Source organism: Daphnia magna, linkage group LG8, assembly GCF_020631705.1.
Source record: "Daphnia magna isolate NIES linkage group LG8, ASM2063170v1.1, whole genome shotgun sequence".
Taxonomy (NCBI): Eukaryota; Metazoa; Arthropoda; class Branchiopoda; order Diplostraca; family Daphniidae; genus Daphnia; species Daphnia magna.
Genome location: NC_059189.1, coordinates 1,714,153 through 1,735,920, shown reverse-complemented (window position 1 = coordinate 1,735,920; position 21,768 = coordinate 1,714,153). Strand labels below are relative to the sequence as shown.

General features: G+C 40.8%; 1 protein-coding gene and 1 long non-coding RNA gene across 5 annotated transcripts in view; one reads left to right on the top strand and one right to left on the bottom strand.

Moving 5' to 3' along the window:
- LOC116929343 (netrin receptor UNC5C) overlaps positions 1-21,768 on the bottom strand; it is a 61,339-nt gene that overhangs the window by 15,638 nt on the left and 23,933 nt on the right. For 2 of the 3 annotated variants that reach the window (XM_045178561.1, XM_045178563.1), the window contains exons 1-4: positions 12,921-13,298; positions 8,045-8,177; positions 6,865-7,230; positions 1,038-1,325 (exon numbers count right to left, since the gene is read on the bottom strand). In XM_045178561.1, the coding sequence (XP_045034496.1) occupies positions 1,038-1,325; positions 6,865-7,230; positions 8,045-8,123 (733 nt within the window). In that variant the 5' untranslated portion in view covers positions 8,124-8,177; positions 12,921-13,298. Of the gene's footprint in view, positions 1-1,037; positions 1,326-6,864; positions 7,231-8,044; positions 8,178-12,920; positions 13,299-21,768 lie in introns of those variants that run through there. The other variant, XM_045178562.1, reaches the window with a different exon arrangement.
- On the top strand, positions 13,414-14,277 carry LOC116929361. 2 transcript variants are annotated; one of them, XR_004397824.2, is made up of 3 exons: positions 13,416-13,724; positions 13,791-13,891; positions 13,969-14,277. It is a non-coding gene; the product is annotated as an uncharacterized LOC116929361 (long non-coding RNA). The 2 variants fall into 2 exon arrangements; XR_004397822.2 differs by having other exon boundaries at positions 13,414-13,891.

The following is a 21,768-nucleotide window of genomic DNA, read 5'->3' as shown; positions in this document are numbered from 1 at the left end:
TCTTTTTCTCAAAAATGAGCAGGAAGAAGCCAGTTTTGTTTAATGTCTTCCCTATAGAAGAGAGAGGTTGAAAATGGACGTCCAACTGTTGTAATGGCCAATGATAAGACCTCCCACCAAAGCTCAAAAGGTTTAGGTCACGTGACGAATGGCCGTATTACCATCTTTTATTCTCTCGTTCCATTTCTAATTTGAAATGGGATAAAAATAGGAAATGAATTTCCTCATAATCTTTATATTCGAATGCTTCAAGGTACTTTCAAGAAGAAAATACTCGTTTGTTCGCATTTTGCTATCCGATTGAGTGCCAAACGAGTTCACCATACGAACGCCATCTCATTTGGATAATAAATTCACAATTTTTTTTTTTTTTTTTCCCCGTTTTGTTGCTGATGTTGCTTTACCTTTGTTGCTCTTGCTATCCAAGCGTTTTGAAATTATGGATATTTATTCCAGCTCAGTTTTGATATGATATTTTCTATTTGAATTCGTCGAGTCTTGTTATCTCCTATGTCTGTGCCCGAAAGCAGAAAGCAAATGAAGTAAAAATGATGGATGTCCCACGATTATGTTAAGTAACACTTCAACGAAAATATATTTTGGTGTCTTTGTTAGCAAACATAGCGAAAGAGAGAAGAAAAAAAATACGTAAGGCGCTGGATAACATTTCTAAGCCAAATGGCGTGTGAATTCAATTGCCTGTCATGCAAATGAGCTTACACAAAACTAGCAAAACAAAAAAAAAATTTACAAAATTCCTTGCCGTGGACGAAAAAAAAAAAAAAAAATTAAAGAAGAAGAAGAAAAAAAAAAGGTACAACTGAACCGCTTAAGCCGGTAATTGGATTGCGTGATAGAACGGGCTTGAGTTTAATTTCACGCAGACTCCAATCGATTTCTTTACAGACGGTAAAGCGCATTCGTACACAGTCCTAATCGAACTCTTTTGGTATCATGAAGCAGTGTCTTATTATTCCTTCGCAAATTTTCTGGATTGACTAAGACAATAGTAAAAGAAAACGGAGTTCGGTACGTACCCAAAACGGTGAGAACGGCCGTGTCGCTGATGCGTTTGCCGGCAACATTTTCTGACACGCAGGTATAATTGCCCATATCAGCCAGACGAGCCTGGACGACCAGCAAGTGTCCCTCGCTGCTGACGATCAAGTTGCTGCCTTCCCTTTTGGGCTCGACCTGCACGCCATTCTTCTGCCAGGTCACGTCCGGTGGTGGGATTCCCTCAGGTGCCAGGCAGCGCAATTCCACTTGGCGTTCAAGTTCGACACTCCGCGAGTAAGGATTCTCCGTAAAATGTTTACGGATAACTGAAATTGATAAGAACAGGGAAATTGATTTTTGAAAAACTGTCATATTTAATTGCAATTTAAAACAAAGGAAAATAGGTAGATGGGCAGGGTGGTGCCACAATAGTCGTAATAATTTTAGGTTTATTCGTACGGCGGACTTTTTCTTTTTCTATTATATTACATCAAGGTAACCAAACAAATTTGCGGTTTTAAAAATTTCTACAAGAAATGACCATGGACGACCAACCAAGACGATGACGAACCGCCCGATTGGAACAGTTTGCATTGGCAGCGTCTAGATTTTTTGCATTGATTCATCGAGACATTGCCGTCCTTGTTTGCGGTTAGCCTCTACTCAATCAACAACTTGAAACTAGATTCACCAACCGGACCTGACTGAACCACAGATTACATCGACCGAATGCAATATTTAACGGTGGAACTTTACCCCACTTTTGGCAACGAATGCGGAATCGATTCCCCAATCCGATCTCTTTTTTTGCACCAAAGACTTTCAAGGGTGTGGTGGTGGTGCAAGAGAGGCCACTTTATTCTGATTTCGAAATAAGCCAAGAGAAGAGAGGGAATAAAACAGAAACCATCGATCGCATTTCTTGGCGTCTTAAAGTCTTTTCTCGGAGTAAAATGAATCTTGTGGCAGCGTCGAATGGCCAAAGAAAGAACAGAGACTATTTTTATGGATTTAGAGCCGACAAGAGAAAATCCCAGTCGTGGCGTTATTCACCCCAGTCTGCTCTGGTAGCTGCATTTATTTACTGCGCTCTCGTATAACAACGCTATAGGCTGAGCTGTGCTACAATAGCCACCAAAGAAAAACACCAAAACAAAAGCAAAAGCAACGAATGGGCGTGAGACATCCGTCCTTTGATTATACATCAGCCAAAGCCTCGTAAAGTTTTGAAAGAAAAACTTGCTACCAAAAAAAAAAGAAAAGGCGCATTTACATGTGTAGACCGAAATTCGTTTCTCCACGTCATCTGCTGACCGACGGCTGTTGCTCTTTTGTTTCCCTCCTTAAAACTCTACCCGCTGCGATTGCTATGATTTGGTAAGCTCAGACTTCATTTGCATCGGCAATGGTTTCTAACGACAGTTGCAAGGCTGCCTTCCTCTCTCTCCTACCCCTCAAGCCAAAGACAATGGGAATTATTCAAAATTCCGGGCTGGATGCGTTCGAATTGTTAGTCATTGCTTTTCTCTTTGCTTTGAGAAACCACAAACCGAAACTCAATAATAATAGGGCATATATGGGAAGCTGTTGTGTGTCGAGGCCATTTCACAACAGGCAGTGGGAAAGGACGAAGTTAATCGTTCATGTACAAAATGTCCATGAAGAGGTAGAGGACAAAAGAGCCACAAAAACGTTGATGTCGCTTTCGTCCTAGTTCTGATTACGACATTTATCCGTGCTTTGCCTCTATTTAAATGTTAAATTTCCCAAGTGGTGCCAAAAAGTCCGCACCGCCATAAAACAGCAAGCACGTTTCATGTGATTCATTTTTGCCCTGGTTATGAATTCCAACGGTTCTTTCATACAGATTTTTAGTCTTGCCATTTCTAGTACATAAAAAGGTCCCGCCAATTCACCACGAGAAAAAAAATTTAATAAAATACTAAAATAGAAAATAGAAAATGGAAAATAAATTTCAAAGGGTTGCCTGAACCAGTTTCTCTTCCTTTTTAAGATACACAAATCAAGACAAGAACCAATCCCTTACAGGGCGGACAAAGTCCAGACTGTGTAGTTAGTTTGGACGGTTATGGACCCATAAAAATTATTTTTTTTTTAAATAGATTAGACTGCAAGACGTCGCCATGAACCGACAGTCACGTCGGTTGTTTAATGGAAGACATTACCGCAAAAATAACGCGACCATTATGAAGAATTACACACCAAACTTTCTTCCATTTCTAATACGTTCGCTCCTTTTTCCTTTGTTTTATCGATTCTCTTTATGCAGTGAAAATGGTGGAATAAGACGAGTTCGAATAGCTCGGCCGTCGTTGACTACAAAAAGTAAAACCCATCGTACCTTATAACGTGTGGGCTGTTTAATACAACAACAGAGCCGGCAGCGATATTACAACTTGACGAGTGTTGAAATTGTTGGCGGATAATAATCTATGGTAATATACAGGCACGGGGCTTCGCAGCGCTCAGTCATCGCAGACAAAGGATCACTACCTACCAGCATTACGATACTATCATCATCATCATCATTTGGCCGAGCCAGAAGCGAAGGAAACTAAACAACGGCATCAACTTGCAGCAACACACTGAGGGACGATGGGCAATAATTACGAGGGAAAACACGTAACGAGTGTGAGAACGACAGTGCATTTCACCTTTTGAATCCTACACGGCATTAAAACCTCGTCCATGTTTTTGTTTTGTATTTTTGTTCGTCAAACAATAAAAATTTTTTTTTGTTTTCATTTTTTACCTGTTGAGTCACGTGGGTGGCGAAAGGAGAAAAGGAGAACGGGTACCATCAAGCACAATTCAAAGTTGCAAACTCCACTTCCAAGGTACTCCGGAAGCCGAATTCCCCCCAAATAAAGACAACATGTTAACACGCCAAAAAAAAGAAGAAAAAAACGACAGTCGACAGTTAAAAACCAGCAGCAGATGTACACCACGGTATACAATAGGGAAAAACACAAATCCCAGGGACAGAGAAATTAGCACGACATGTTAAACACAGATTTTCAAGAATACGGACGCTTTCGGTGAAGAACGACGTGATGGATGTGTTTCGCTGACACATACACACTCCAACTATGCTGGATACGTTTGGCTTTCCCCGAATAGAAGAAGATGAAGAGTAACAGTCTCGAGACAAGCCAAGAGAAATGGTAGAACACACGGTTCCAGGGGCTTTAAAAAAACAAAAAGGGAAAACACTTTTAAACATTCAAAATAATCCCTAAGAGTAAGCTCCTCGTACCGCTTCAGGGATGCTCCCGAAAAAAAAAAAAATGTTTTTTAATAAATTGTAAAGAAAATAAAGGGAAGTTATGAGCTCTACATGTGATCGATTCAAAAATGTTGGCTGTGTTGCAATACTTTAATAGGAGATCCCTCTATATGATACCCTCCAATCGATGACAAGCAATTCAATCAGCGAAAGGCAACCGGGATCGATGACAACAATGCCAACGAGATTGATTTGAAATCCTTTACCCCAACGGAACGCTAACCGGATCAATCAAAATGAGTTGTCAAACGTGGCTAGTAATTGACTGAAGTTGAAGAGGTCGACACAACCTATCTAAGGTATGCGTGTGTCTTCCACCAGTGTAAGGACATTGCATAGACTAAAAGAAGATATAATAAAAAAAGCCCTGGTAAATAGTTGAAAACAAAACACAAAAATGAAGAAAGGGCAAAAAATTGAACAGGAAAAAAAAATGCCCACCGTTCAATTTCAGGACATTTGAAAAAGAAAGGAAAGAAACGTGATTTTTTCTCTCTCCTTTCCAACCCTAAGATGGATGCCGTGTAAATGTTTTCGTATACCCAACATGCACGTAATTAATATTCATAAAGACGCAGTCGCGAGTCATTAAAGAGACCCTATCGTGCGTATACCTGTTTAAAAAAAAAAAACGTGCGTGAACAAGCCATCCCAACAGATGTTTTTGTGAAACAGCTGCATACAAAATGGAATTCATGTCGACCAGAACTTGAACTGACCAATAATTTTTATTTTACATCGCCCACATTTTTTTTCCTTTCTATTTCAAACCATCAGAAAATGAAACGAAATTCCTACCAGCGCGCGTATAAAAATGTCCATTTCAGCTGCCTCGCCCATTAAAAATCTGTCAACCTCACCCGTCGATAACATTGACGCTCCCGAAACCTCCTTTTCGATTCGAATCCACGTTCTCCACCCAATCGAATAAAAAAGAAAAGGATTACATCGTGAACTCACGCGACCAAAGGCGATCGACACCAGAAAACCCAATTTACTCCACTAGCAAAAGAATTAAAAAACATTATTTTAAATATAGGATTGCTATTTTATTTTTGAACTGCAGTAAGAACTCAAGTAAAGACAGTAGGCAAATTATTGCCGATAAACGTTTTGAGGATCGGATCGTGACGTCGAGTTGGACAGCAGGAAATGTGGTCGAATGAAATTTGTATCAGAAAAGATGGCTGGCACATGATCACGAACTCAAAAAGGAAAAACTGTTTATCGAAACGACAGGGCGAGAGTCAATCTGATTGAAATTCGTCTGCTTCGTGTATTGGCCTTCGTGAACGAAGATGAACGGATCGCTGCGTCCAGAAGAGCACACGCCAGTGCAAAGAGTTTTCTATTAAAACACGAAAGTGTTGTCTCGTCGACGCCCAAATTAAACGAAAGACAAAGAAGGAGCTCGCGTGCGCTTTAGATTGGAGTTTACGAGGGATACAAGAGCAGTAGCTGCTGCTGTCGTGGGAACACCAGTTTCCAAACGCCTATCGATCGATTCACGGATTAAGAAACTAAAAAAAAAAACAAGAAACAGAACAACCAATGTGTAAATAACTCTTGTTTTTCCGTCTGATTTTGTTTTTCAGTCAAGAAAAAAGGGCGTAGCTTCTGATCGAATGAAGGACGAAAAAGAAAAGCATTTTGTTAACGAATTTATCGATCAAACTTGAATTCACCTTAACGTACCAAAAAGATTGGAGATACTATTCTCTCATTGTTAAAAGACTTGTGCAATCATTTTCTTTTCACGCACGAGTAGAGACCTTCCAGAGAGGTTTACATCTACCTCGAGCTACTGGTTTTCCTAAAACTGCAAAGGAGCTCTCATCAAAATGGATGATGTCGTAATCAATCAACAGGAAATGGTATCTCGAAATTTCATCTCTGTTCCCTAATCGATGACTGGATCAAAGGCGTACTTTGCTCATTTCATGCGTATGGAATAAATCGACAACAAAAATTCGACCTCAACCAGCTCAAAAGACAAACGGAGCAAGGCGAAACAATTACACGCGACAATGACGACGGGCGCGATGGTCGTTGCCCGGGAGCGGGACGTGAATCAGAAACAATGGCCAAAGTGACACGAATTGTTCCTCAATGTGCCATCCATCTTCAATACATTCTCTTCATAACTCTTTGTAGTTTGGTGGATATTGAACGTCAAGAAGGACTCGCAAGAGAAATCGAGAAAATGAAAAAGACATCGCCGATGCATCACGACTGAACTGGCGTCGCCAAGTCTTTTTCTTTCTCTCTCTTTTGGCATCGCCCTGACAACCGCAGCGAATCGAGTTGAAGAGCGAAAGCGGCAATGCGTCAAACGAACTGACGTTATCTCAAATTCAATACGATTTGAAAAAGTCGACCAAGTCAATCCATCAACAGAGGCGTCGCTACCATAAAAACGTGGAAGAGAAAAGAAAAAAAGGCGACTCAAGAAAAGAAGCAAATGTGTTGCTTTTGTGCCTTTGTCTTGCGACGATAATTAGCTGCCAGAGCGAAAAAAAGAAAAAGAAAAGCAGAGAGATAAAAGAGTGATGACTCACATGCGACGATGACTTTGGCGCGGCGGGACTTGACTTGCCCGAAGGAAGACCAGGCGATGCACTCGCAACCGTATCCATCCAGTCCAAAGTACTCTTCGACATCGTTGCGGCTAATGTCGATTTTGACTTCCAGCTGGCGGATGCCCGTCATGGGATCGACGAACTCGTGTGCCGAGTGGTGCTTCGTCCTCACCGCTTCGCCATTGCAAACGAAATAAAGTTGGAGTGCGTGAGCGGCGCGACAGGAGAGCGTTCCCGCTTTGCTCTTAACCACGTACGCGTCCTCCGGTTCCTCAAGGAAAAGCGGAGCCGTTGAATCCGATCCAGGCCGGCCAGTGGCCAAAGGATCCTCGAGTAACGCTCCACCTATTCCGACATTTCGAAAGTGAATACATGTTCATTAATGAGAAAATAAATGGGAAAATAAATAAAAAAAGAAAGAACAATAAGCAGGACAAGGAATGCAAGACAATCAAGCCATTCATTTTTACTGTAACTGTAGACCAACAGTTGGATAACTTGATTTCAATTGCACGTGTCTGCTGCTCCTATTGTCACCATCGTTCCCAAAAGTCCAGTTATTGCAATGATATTTCGTGAAAAAGAGGCGTTCTAACTAGACATATGGCAAAGGAACAGAGAAAGCAACACAGGGGGGGGTCTCGTTTTCCTATTTCTTCCCCCAATTTTTTCCCTATTCTCCCACTGTCTGCGCCTCCGTGGGTCCTCCTTCGTGATGCGATGTAAATAAACAAGACAACATTAACGATTTTTAATAAATGCCGATGCGAGAAAGTGTTTTTAGTTGTATGACGACTAACTACACCTAACGAGCTATTCCCACGTATTCGTCTCCTCCTTTCAGTTCCTGCGGTGTGCCGGGTTGACTGGACGGACCACCGCACACATTCGCACTGGCTGCTAATATTCTTATTCTGCCATCAGCTTTTTTAGTTAACCGCACGATAGAAAAAAAAAGGACTTGGTTTATTCCAATAAATCTTCCTCTTCCCGCCCCACATCTTAAATATAAAGTCAATATAACTTATTTACAACTCGGTGAAAATGGAAAACCAATAACTTGGCAGAATGGCAGTCTCTGGTTTGGCCAATAAGTCGCCATTTTTAATGAAAAATTCAATAAAAGAGGAGAGAGGGGAAATGTAAAAAAAAGAAATACCGTCGTCGGTTGCCATGGCAATAGCAGAGACGAGGAAGAGTGGGAACAGGTGGAGCAGACAGGAACGATGCATCATCATTGCGGATGATCCAGCAGTTGCAGCAATCCCAGTCACTACAAAAACATAATCAACCTGAAAGAGAGAAAGAAAAAAATAGATTTCATGATTTATTCATTCAACAAAGAGCAAGTTCAAGTCAAAAGAGCCACAGTAAACAATATTTTATACGAGCACTGTATAATAATTCTTAATCCAGCAATTGCTGTAACACCAACCGCAGGCCGATACAAACATGAAAGAAAAAAGAAATGCTTCATTAACAGCTGACTACGCCATGGGCGTCGGTGTTTAAAGGTATAGCGTCGAGTTAGTTAAGAAAGGGATTTTATTTATTTCACCGACAGAAAAAATAAAAAAATATGGCAGCAGACCGCAAGATCCGTTTCCTTCCTCTTCATTAACCATTTTCTCGTTTTTACTTCATGTTTTGACATTGAAAACGACTTGTGTGCAGTAGATTAGTCTATTGCCCATCCAACATTACACAGTCTGGTCAACCAAAATCCTAGAGCCCATTATAATAGACTAGGTAATAAAATACCCAAGTTCTAGAGGCAAAGAATGGAAGTTCATTGTCTTATTCCCCTTCGTTTGTTTCTGTTTTCCTGTTTTTTTTTTTTTTTTTTTACGATGATCCAACAGCAGGACGTCAGTCGTTTATAAACACACACACACACACGGTAGTCGAGTGCATGGTTTTTACCAACTTTATGGAAGACCCGCATGATGAAAAAATAAAAAATAGAAATAAATAAATTGGTGATTATATACCACAAACTAGTCGCACACTGTGTGGATAAAAACATAGCTAGAGGGGAGGAATCCAACAGCAACATGTTAAGAAGACCGCGATTTCTTTCCCCCCTTCTGGCCCTAGCGGTCGGTGGAAACGAAGAAGAACCGCCCGCTGCGACGAACGCTCACGTTTTTAAATTCACTTTTTTGTTTTTTATTCTCCGCTGTGTGTGTTCCAGAAATAGAACAAAAAAATACTATTCTACCTTATCCACCGTTTGCCGCATTCTACCTGTTGTTCTTCTTTAATATCAGACCAAACGAGCTGATTATCAAAAGACATTTTCTTGACATAACGAGCGAAAGGGCATCAAAAGGTTGCGGGACTCTACTGACGTTTTTTCCCGACTCAAATTTACCGCTTTTCTTTGGCTTTTTCAGCCATTTGAATGCAAGAAAATAGCGCCACCAATCTTGACTCGAATGTTTGTTCAAGTTAAAACCTCATCTTGACCCGTTCTCCCTGCACAAGGTTATTGAGTAGAAAATGATGGCAGATAAGAACCCCAAAAAATGGGGCGAGGATAATATGCACCTTGGTTTTGTTTTGTTTTTTCTGGGCTCTTTTTAACTACCCTCTCGTCATCTCCTCCCTTTAGGACGAGGATTTCAAAAAAAAAGAGCGCACCGAACTGTTTTTGCCTTGTAATTTGGCAGCCAGCAGTCAAACAAGCGGCTCAACTAGATTTTTAAAAAATACCAGAAGAAAAGAATAATATATTTTTTTTCTGATGCGGTCCCGAGACTGGTCCAAAAGGCAAACAGAAAAAGAAGAAAATTGACGTCGGAGGAATAAGATGACCCTAACTCAGGTAGGAAAGAAAAGATAAACTCCCGCCCTAATTACTGTCTTCTGAAAGCCCTCGAGTCTTTTCGTTAAAAATGGGATAGAAGAAGCTAAAACGCAAGAGTCATGCAAAGAAGAGTTCCAATTTGGAACGTTCTTCACGAAATTGCAGAGGATGTGTAGAGAAAAAAAAAAAAAAATCGAGGGGAAAAAATGGACCAATTTCCTTGGTCAGGTATTAAGTTTAAAAAAAAATGGAGGACAAGACTTGAATGGAAAATTCCGTGCGGAGTCAACAGACGAAAAGAGAAAAACGAGATGAAGCTTCGCAATTTTAAAAAGTCTTCATTATCTCAGTTCAAAAGATTCCATTGCTGCTAGATGGCGCTGATTATTAACTAATTACAAAGCACCTCAGGTGTCTTTTGCGTTCGGGTTTCGTGTCGTAACGCAATAACCCCCCACCCCCCAAAAAAAGTAGTCCATGAACGAAAGGAATTTTTCGAAGGAAACAAAACATAAAATCAAAAATTATTTTTATCTTTGGGGGGAAACAAGTTGCATGCGCGTAACATAAGATTTTTTTTAAAAGTTTGATCAAGTGGAAGAAACAAGAAGATCATATTGCCAAGAGCAACGCTATTGTCAGTTCAAAATAAATATTTAAAAAAAAAAGGTTTCCTCTTCTCGAGTGTTTGCCAGTTTTCACATGCCTTCTTGCACGGCCAGCTGGTTAATAAGTAACATTACCGACTAAGCTATGGCCGTCCATCTGCTATTCAAATGGAAGGAACCTGCAGCCCCAAACATGTCGGTGACCATTGATCAGAACCGTACCCAAAAAAAAAAAAGTAAATAAAACAGACGTTTCATAGTTTGAAATAAACGAAGAATTTAAAAGTTCGCGATGATACGTTCGCCTGAATGGAGGAGGGCCAAAACCAAACAACCAAAAATAGCCAAAAGAAGAAAAGAAATGCTCTCGAAACACGTTAGATCTATTGAGGTTAAGACAGCTGATACGGGGAGGGAAAAGAACTTGATAGGCATCTTCTTTTTCGGGGGGGAGGAGGAGGTAAAAACTAAAAAGCCCAGGAAGAGAAAGACATATTCTTTTAAGGAGGCTTTTTTTCTTTTCTTTCTTTTGGATGTCAGATGGAAAAAGCCGAGGGTTATAATACTAACCGTGTTCGGGCGTTGAAATCATTCTTCCATCTTCCTCTTTCAGGGTCCCCCCCTGCTCTTAACATATCCCCCCTTACCCTAACCACCAAAATTTTTCTTCCCAGAGACGAGTAATTGTTGTCCTTCCTCTCTTTCCATTAGGGTTTTATTTTTTCTATTTGAAGAGCTGATGACGTTCATTTTTTCTCCATTATTTGTTGTCTATTTAGTTTTCTTTTACTTGTCCACCCTATTTTTTTTTTCTACTACACTTACTACACCAACTACTTGAAAAGAAAAATTGTTGTATGACTTCAATTCTCTTTTTATTAGTTGGGGGGAGCAACAATGTTTTCTTACATGTCTCTTTGAGTGAAAGGTGATGCCCCTCCTAAAGAAAAAGACAGATAGGGAAAAGTCACGCGGTGTAGGAGCCACCGGTGGGTTGTCGTCAGTTGCACTTGAATTCAGAAAATGTTAACGATTGCATGTGTTACCTGTCCACGAAGGGTAGAACTATACTTTTCATTCAACGCCCATTAGCATGCGGTTAGTTTTCAAAAGCACTTTTTGGGGGGGTTAAAAATGATAAAAACCGACGTTATGTTTGTGCTTTTTGATGCCGTGAGACAATGTCGACGGTGGATATTAACGACGTCAAAAGAAAAGAGCCCTACCACTGCCTACAGTTATTATACGCGTTCCCTCCTCCTTTTGCTCCGTCAAATGATCCGCAGCAACAAGAGCAGTAGTTAAGCTGCACGAACTCATACGAACAGCCATTTTTCTCTTCATGTTTCTTTGTTGTTACTATTATTTTTTGTTTCTTTCCTCCCTCCCTTTTCTTCGTGCGGGTTTTTTTTTATTTTTTATATATTTTCTTTCTGACAAACACCGACTCACACAAAACCATCCCGAGATGGGGTCTATAAACCACAGGCCGACTTAAAAAAAAAAAAAAAAAAGAATAACACGAGAGACAATCCATAATACATTTTGGATTTGGGGAAGGACGAAAAAGGTAGAAGGAGAAGAAAGGTAGGCTTTGTTTTGCCCCACAATATTCAAGCCCTGAAGCCAAACACCGTTCTTCTTCCCCTACCAAAATAGAAGAACTTAAATAAGACGGACAGGCATAGCGCAACGAATGAGAAAAAAAAAACCTGTCCATTATCATAATCACATCAAGAAATATCGACTCGCCTATATCCACGTGCCGTGCAATCCAAATCGGGATAAATTTTTTTTTCTGCGCGATATTCAAATCACGGACTGTCAAAAAACACCTGGTTCATGCAAATTCAAGGAAACCCAAGACGACCAACAAACTTTCTGGAATTTCTGAAAACTAAACTTTGGCATACGTTGTGTTTCGTCGGCATGGCGAGGGTATCAAAATGTCTGTGTAAAAATACACACACACACACAGCCGCTCGGGCGCTTTCCTTTTTCAAATAAACGACTGGAACCAATTGGTCTACCCTTCCCTTCTTCGTTTAAGGTATACCCTGAATAACAACAAGTTTGAGAATTTCCAGACGACAACAAAAGCTGGGCCTCTTTCTCTTCGACACTCAAAACGATCCAAGCGGCCGCAATTAGAAACAATGATGAAAGCCTCGTTATCTGTTCATTGGCTTAACAAGTAGAATTGGATTGAAGGAAATTATTTTTACACACACACACAAATTCGTCCGAGAACAATGAAATTATGTGTTCCCCTTTTTGCGGTCACTCAAAACGTTTTCTTCTTTCTTTGCAATGAGAAAGTCGGATTTATTTGAACACAAGGCTTCCGGGAAAATGTTTAAAAGAGGGGAGGCCCTCGTGAGGTTTCGGCACGACACGCACGAACGTGTCAAAGAAACGCCATACCTGCCTGTAGATTGGAATTGTTTTCAATTTTCTATTCTGAACTGACTGATTCTAATTGAAATATTTCCCCGTTTGGGGTTGGAATAATTTTCACATTAAGTAGGGGGAACAAATCGGGTGGGGAAGGAACAAACGGGGAGTGGCAAAGAATGACCATAGCAAAATTAGGGCACCAAAGAACAATTGACACTTACCCGTGACCAAAAGATGAATATTTTCAATCACGAAACTTAAGTGCACATCCACCAGAGAGTTCAAGTTTAATAATCCTTGTAGATGAACGAACTGGTTTCACGAAAACAAAAACTAAAAATCGTAAACTGAACAAAACCACGTTGTCGAAAAGTACTTGATCAAATGCAAGATTGCAAAACCTTTTCCTAGCCAAGAAAGTTGAAAATCCAAAAATTCTGGGCACAAGATCAAACAGATGAAACAAAAATCTAAAGCTTTTAGTTTTAATCATTCAAATGTTGTATACGGTTTCAAGGAATGAGTTTTCAGGATTATGGAGGGAAAATGAACAGAAGAGATGTACACGCGTCCGAACTGTAACTTAGTCAGGGGACAACTGAACCAACAGCGTCAAATAATGGCGCTCTTCTTTCCCCCCCAAATTTTCCCACCAGCCATAAAGGCAGCGCCTCTATTGGTGATAGTTACAAGTTCAGCCAGGAGAGGCGGAGCTTAACATTTGAGGGGTAACCCATGCTCCCCTCGTTTCCACAAAACAGTGAGAAAAAAAAAAGGTTCTGATCGGTTGCACAAACAAATATAAATCCTTTTGTGTTTTCTAGTCTGACATCATTGATCTTTTTCTTGTTTCCCATGGCCAATAGCTTAAACGATTTAGCGATTACACGGTGATGAAATCCACTTGAAACCTGGTTGGTCAAATCATTCGACTACTACACGAGCGATCGCCATGCCGTGTCCAGACTCGTCTTAATGTTGTTGGGATGATGTTTTTGGATGTTGAGGATCTACCACGTCCTATGGTAACCAATATTTTGTGTACGCATTTAAACTTAATAGTTGCACAGAATTTCCATAAAATTCAAAAGAACAGAACAGCTGGTTTAGTTGAAGACAATCCCAAAATTTCTGGGAACGAAAAACGACAACAAATTTCGTCTGCACAGAGAAAAGGCCGTTGTGGTGATAGGTAACGTCATCAGTGATTTATGAGACATTACAACACGACAACAAAAGAGTCGGCCCAACTTAGTTTTTTTTCCATAGTTACTTGAATTATTACCGAGAAGAAACCCGACGACGAGAATTACCCATAGACCTACGTCGCCTCTGGTTGGCCTATTCTCCCCAAAAAGAGACGCAAGAAGAAGAACAACAGCAGCAGTGTGTAGTCAGATCTGATTTATGTTTCATGAACGTTAGATTGGATCGGAAAGTCTCGAAGCCAGAAAGAAGAAAAACAAAAGGAGACAAGAATAACAACGTTCATCACAACAGAAAAGTTCAGCACTGGAATGTTTTGGTGCTGTTGTTGTTGTGAGCCACTAATTGAAAATGATAAAAGACAGTAGAGAAGTATGCAGAAGAAGACTTACACACTTTGAACTCTTCCTCTGACATCACGCAGGGGAGTCTCCGACGTTCTTTTTGATATTATTCAAAAGAAAAGAAAGCGAATGAAAGGCGATCGTAAATCGACTGTTTCCACGACCCAAGAAGAAAAAAAAAACAGAATAAAGAAGATGGGGTTGAGTTAATCTTTGGTAGGATGCCACCTATCCAGGTCGTTTTGGAACTCCTGTTGCGCCTTTGCCCGCCACCAAACCCTCCAACTAGATAATAGCGTCTGCCGACTCCCGTTACATAACAACAGCATTATCTTCCACGTACAGATATGCATGTGTGTAATAAGTTTATTCCGTCAGCTGAAAGAAAATGCATTTTTCCCCCGAAGGCAACGAAACAATCCAGGCACTGGCTGAAATCTGCAAATAAATTATTATACACGATGGACGGCAATATAGCGTGCAGAATGATGGCCGTTTCGATTTGCATTCGTAATGACCGTTAGCATTTGCTGTTGTTTTGAATTCTTGTGCTTGTTCTTGTTATTTAGAAGTGATGCCCCACATATTGAGGATCATATCGACTGGGAAAATCTTTGGGGAATGAATCATCATTGCGTGACATTGAAAAATTCACGATGGAGATCGCAGCAATGGATTCGTTGCCCTCCCGATCGATATGATATCGCCCATCACAGACAAAGATTTTTTTTTGTCTACCCAGCTGCCGAAATTTGATTAAATCGATCGTTAAAGAACATCTGAAAGGCGAGTTTGTAGCGCACGAACTCGACGTTGGAAATGTTTACAAAATGGTGAATGTGTTATTTTTTGTAGCAAAATGTACACAGTGGATAATGTTACCACGAAGACTTTTAACCACAGAGAATCTTGTTAGAAAATTGTCGAGTTTTTTTTTTATGTTTAGAGCGAATGGATTGATATGTTTGTTTACGAATCGAATTTCTTGTTCCCGCGTGTATCGCGTTTCGCATTCCCTCCAATCCCCGCCACACTCCGCGCACAGTGTGATTTTAGGTAAAGGGCGCATTTCTAACGTTAGTGACAATAGATTTAATGTGCATAAACGTTCAATAAATAAATGAAGTCGATCGAATAGACGAGGCAAGTGAGCAGAAGTAATGGCAGCTGGTCGAGTTCGCAAGCGCTTCAATTCCGATCTTATCCGTTTGGGGGGAGGCAGTTGAAACCGTCGTCTTTTTTTCAAAAGTAAAGGACAATCCCTTTCTATTTATCTCAACTCTTTTTTTCCTTTTTCTTGTCTGATGGCTCTTTGCTGCTCTCACTATGTACACAGTCAACGAGGACCGAGATTGTTGACTATTCAAGAGGCTTTCTCTAAGCATCCATTGAAATGGATCTACTAAACTGGGTGCCCACGTAGTGACGTCTCCTTTAAGCATATGCTTTGAGCGATGTGACGAAATTCTTTGGAACAGACAAGACAATAAGTTGCACTTGAAAATCCTGGCGAGGTTTTTCTATTCTAGTGCGCGGCCTACGCATAACAAGAGAAACCGTCGACTGCATTCAAGAGAGAATCAAGTGGACCATTTCCTTTCACAATCCTTCACTTGAATTCCTTATTCTCTCAGCTGTCGTCGATAGGCTTCTCCTTTCTGCAGTGCGTTATGTAACTGCCGTTCCAGCAGATGAGAAGCGAAACTTTTAAATCCAAAGTCAATATGCGTGCTGCCACAAGATGAAACCGCACGAATTGAAAGGAAAAAGTCCTTACGAAGAGATTACTCGCGGTGTATCAGAGAAGAGACAAAACTATTGAGCTCAGAGGGCTGGCTTTTTAGAAATCATGTGAAGAAGAACCCAACAACGATATGAGCCATTAGAAAAAATATTCGGATCTTAGTTGACTGTTTTTCATTCTGAAAGTGAAGAACGTCGTAGAAGATGAAGCGTGATAGCCACAACATCTTCTTTAGCTATCTTTTTCTCAGAGTGATGAATTTTTATTTGATACCAAGCCTCTAACCGTGATCCGATCTGAAAGCTGGACGCATACACAAGTACTCCATGTCTGTGCAACTTACTCTCTCAGGTCTTTATAACCCTTCCGGACATGCTATATATAATTGTTAATGCCATCACATCAAGAGAGAAAATTGCGACCTAAAAAAACAAGAGAAAAGAAAGTGCGGGAAAATGAAGCGACACATTACAAATTGCAATTTCCTTTTTGAATTTCATTTCATCATCATTTCCTTTGACAACGACAAAAGAACGTTCTGTTCATTCCGATAAACCAAAGAGAGTTAGATGAAGTGATCAATCAAAAACAAAAGACGGGACAAGTTAAGCACAAGTAGAAAGAGAAGTGGCTCTTTATACATCGGTCGGAGCTTTGCGCATCACCAGCCGACGTCAATTTTCACATGGTGATTAAAAGAAAAAAAGTCGAGACATCCTTCACGGAAAAGCGGATGATTATCGCCAGTCTTTCGCACTGCCGCCGCAATGTCTACTGCAATTTACGTTCATCCAACTCTTGATCAATGGACAAAGCCCATCTTTTTACGAACCAAGCTCAGCATAGCGTCGTAGGGTTTATGGGATTCGAATAATTGATTCGTCCACACGATAAACCCCGTTCAGTCCACTGTAGTGTGTTCCATCCCACAGCGCACTTCTAAATCCTGGCGTATATCCTCTGGTTATGTTTCTCTATCCCATCAAAACGTTCAATGAGTGTGTCTATTGTTGTGGATTAAAACAAATTACGGAAGCGACAAACAGCAAAGAAAAGGGAGAGCGTCGGTCAACCATTTTTTCCCACGATTCTTTTTTTTTACTACATTGACAATAATAACTCGAATGTTAATCCACTGTCCTGTTACCAACCCTCTACTCGTTTGACTCCCCCCTCTCATATTTTCGGCTACCCTCTTCCTTTATTTTGCCTCCCCCTACACACGCGACTTACTTAACAAAAAATTTTTGTCAGCTTATCTATTAAACCAATTATCCTCGTATTCCTCCTACATGTATCGGATCATCAAATTGAGACATAAAGCCCTTCGGCACGTTCAACATTGCGTCCGCACGCCTGGCCGCCGTTGAGTACACAAAAGCCGACAAAATTCGTTAAACTTATTCGTATGCACGTCTATGTGCCTCTGTTGCTAACATTGAAATTCAAATCGATTGAGCAAGACATTTGATCGTCACCAACCATTTTTTTCAATTATTCGACCCTTTTTCCCATCATGTTTTTTTTTCTTCTGTGATGGTCTGTGACAATTTTTGAATTATTTGTGTGCGAGCTTAATGAGGACAGGAACTTCCGGCATCCGGCCGAATAAGTATGAGTTTTAAAAAGAGGACGCATGCACTTACTATGCAACACAGGGTATGGCAAACGGAAAGGGCACGCAACCTAGATAATTCTAGATGAGCATCAACAATTTATTTCAATGTGAATAGGTAGCTGCTATGACACTCGGTGGAAACCAAAACTATCCTGTTTATCGCAGAAAAACTGCCAAATTTGGGAACGAGATTCGAGAATTTCCCCTGCAAATGGGTCGTGTTATTGTTTTGTTTTTATGCAGTTGAAACTTGTTCATTAGCGGAAATAGGCGAGGGACGCCCAAGTTAAGTAGATGAGGGGTTCGCTGCTGTGGCAATTTCAAACGTGAGCCTCATTTGTGCTGCGTGTGGGCTCACTACTGTCATTAGCGCCGCGTCCGCGCAGATGGATAAGGCCCATCCGCATTCTTTTGCCAATTTACAAAGTTGTCCCCAAAACGTTCACAAACATCCCACACGCAGACTAGAAAAACAAACACAACAACTAATCAAGTGACATAGTCGTGCTCACGCCCAAAAAGAGAAACCGAAGGCTCTTTAGGTTGTTTACGATAATTAACACGACGAACAACAAGAATCGAAATTATGTCAAACAAAAGTTATTGAAACAAATGCAAAAACGACAACCACGGTGGAGTGGTTTGCTTTGAATCTGACGACCAATCTCGACAGCATGAAATTTCAATAAATAGGAAGCGGATTCACGGCTATAAAAAAGATCCACACACTTCCGTCTGTTTCCGGTCATTTTTCTCTGCCTAGGTCAATAGGAAAGGAGAACGTGCACGTGATTGAATATAAAATCCGCACGCTATAGTTCCCTGTGTTGAACCGTTACTTTCAGATAAAAAGGAAGTGAAAATTTTGAAAATAAAAAAAGCGCAAAATTTCTGATGTTAAAAGTATAAACAGGGAATAGCTCCGACCATCAGAAAATGGAACAACTAACAACTGTGTGGAACAGACGGAAGTACAGTATATCTAATCTCATGCTGGTCATCCCTCGCTCCCTCCTTTCTCCCTTTTCTTATTCCATTTAAAGATATCCATCGATGGATATGTTTAATGGACGCCACTGTCAATCGGAAGTCTCTGGCCGGAGATGGTATTCCCCACAAAATGTCATAGCGAGATGATATCGTCCCAACTCCCGTCGTTCTTCCTGCAATTGTACAAGTCCCCAACAATTCCATTTCCTGAAAACAAATTTCTTTTTTCGTATTTTTATTACGTAAGGCAAATTGCAACTGAATGAAAAAGAGGCATTAGAACATCAACTTAAATTCAACTTATATTCGGTGATATGGTACCCTACGTGAAGTTACCTCAACTGGAAATGATTTATTTGAACTCGGCCCATCTAGCAGCTGATGGTCTGGAACATACGCTACAGTAGCGTTGCACAGTGGAACGAGGCGGACTGAAACCCTGCATGTTGCGCGCAGGTTCAAATGTTTAACCAGAGAAATTGACACGAAAGGGAAAGAAGTGACACACGAGACAGTCTGATACTCACGACACCGTGCCATCTTTCAACTACTTAAAAATCTTCCTCGTACGGTTTCCCCGTTTTCCTTGTGCCCTTGTTCCATGAAATGCACCGGCAGGAATTATAACACCGAAGACGACATGTAAAGAGCCGGTGCGCAAGTAAAACGGGGAATACGATCTGCTTTTCTTCTCTAGACTCGCGTGCGTACTCGTTTACTTGCCTCTGTGCGTTCGCCTACGCACTTCTTGATGTTGATCTTTATGTTGCTACTGTGGCTCCGCAATGGTGGTGGCCAGATGTTGGAATTTTCTTCTCATTTAGGAGCCCCCGAAAAAATAAAAAGGGGGAAAACGTCACACAAGAAATTGCTGTTCAGCCGCTTCTGTTTAGGTCAAATGAAATAGTTTTGAATTTGGTATTTTATTATTTGGAGAGGAGACTTGTAAACTGCTCCTTTATTATAGAGCCATAGAATCTTATCGGTCGACAGAGTCAATGTAAAGCTACTTCCATAAAACAAAAAGTGGCATTCAAAATGAAAAAGAAAAGATAATGTTTTACTGCGTATTGCAGTCGAGTGGCAGGCGGCAGCAGCGGCGGCGGTACGAACGAAACGCAGGAAAAGAAAATTCGTGTAGGGAGGGGTGCCGGGTGCCATATAACAAGTGCTGCTGACGGATACCAGACCAATTGCTTCTGACGTCGATATGTCCCTCTTTTTCTTATTCCTTTTTTGGGGGAGAATTTTCCTTTCTTGGGAAGATTAAAGTTCCAACAGTGGAGCACACGCCGTGTAAATTATCTCTGAATATTTCGGCTACCAGCTGGAAAGAGAACCAAAGAGGAGACTAAAATTTGCCCGGCTTCTTTTCCATGTAAGAAGAAACCCGGCGGATTACTCATTTCACGTTCCACGAAAAATTTCAAAAGACGAAGTCTAATAGTCTTTTAATCCTCCACCTGAACGAGACTAAGGGCTATGGAAGTAAAGGCCCACCAATAATTATTTGCCAGAGAAACTCAAAAGAGTTGGATAATGAGACGGGAATCGATTTTGTTGCAGCTGGGGATGATGATGGAAAAATCCGCAACCGCAAGTCATTAATACTCCCCACCCTCATCATCAAACACGAGAAATGATTGATTATCGTCACATCATCCTCTGAAGAAACGGTGATGATCAGATGACACGCGATAAGAAGAGCTTTCCTCCCACGCATCACCAATCCAATCACATTCGTCATTCTTGTTTTTTTCATGAAAATGTCTTACCATAAACCAAGTGTTTGAGAACTTGAGTATGGATCTTAACGATATCGCAAAACGCGGTACTACGTTATACAGGGAACTTTGTTAGTTACAAATATTTACTTTGTTCATTGAATAGCTACCGCTACAACGATGTGATGCACAGGTGTGTAACACTGTCCAATGTTTATCGCATTTTTCATGCGTTCAGGTGTCAGAACAAAAGGCAAAAGCTCGTAGAAAACTTGACGACAGTAATAAAACCTATTCGGACGTTGTTTGCAGGGACCCAAATGGACAGAAGCAGCTTGATTATCTAAAACCTGGGTGTAGTGTTATGTTTGTTTTTTTAAATATGTACGGTTAAATAAAGTAACAGGCTAGAAAAATCCCGACCGGAATGAAATTCCAAAGAAAAATGAAAACATTTGAGTTGGCGGTCGTAATTGATGGACGATGTGAACATCTGACTAACATTACGCTTGTAGGCAACCAGTTGGGCCGTTTATCCTGTCGGGATATTTCTTTTACAAGTTCGCCTTTTTGTTGAGTTGAGATTTTGCAGATGGCCAGTGCAACTATCAGAAAGAACGTACAAGAAAAATGGTGGAAGGCTGTGACTGTTGAAGATCGGGCCGATGGAACTGAAGTGTAACAACTAGTCCCTCGCTTTATGTCAGATGACGTATCTCAGCGTTTGTTCTATGGCAACACTTAAGAACTGAGGCCGCAGAGAGAGAGCACTCTCTTCACATATCTCTTAGCAAGAAAGACCATCCAAAAATAGAACCTTCCGATGTGATATTCTACCTCAGTGTGGGGCTGTCTGTCGTTCGGAAGACAAGAAACACGAAAAGGAAGACAACAAATGGGAAGATGAATTTAGGATTAGCGCATTTATAGAGTCAAACAGAAAACAAAGAACTGTTAGGGGTTTTAAGAAATGTGGCGAGACCAGCTACTTCTAAATGTGGTTTTTCAAACTCGGCCTCTATTTTTCGGTTTATCAGGGAAAATCAGACTAAGGTCGTGACAGAGCGGAACGCAACGAACCATTTCTTTTCTAGATTCTTTGGTCTGCCTCCCATTTGCCTCTCTCGTCTGATTCTGATATATTTGATTTGAATAAGAAACGTTGTTTATACAGACAAGGAGCTACGTAATGGACACAACGAGACCCCCTCCCCGTCTCCTCTCGTTGCACGTACAAATGCATAGAAGGGAAAGGAAGGCGAAGGAAACCGAAATTATTATTCATTTATGCAGTTCGTTTGTGGTGGTGGTGGTGGTGGCCAACAGAGAAAAGAAAGAGATCGATGCGCTTTTTTCGGGGGGATTTCACGTAGGAATAGAAAGAAAGACGATGCACTTTCCTGTCCAAGTTTTTCTACTGAAAGCTGAATTTGTCTCCCGACT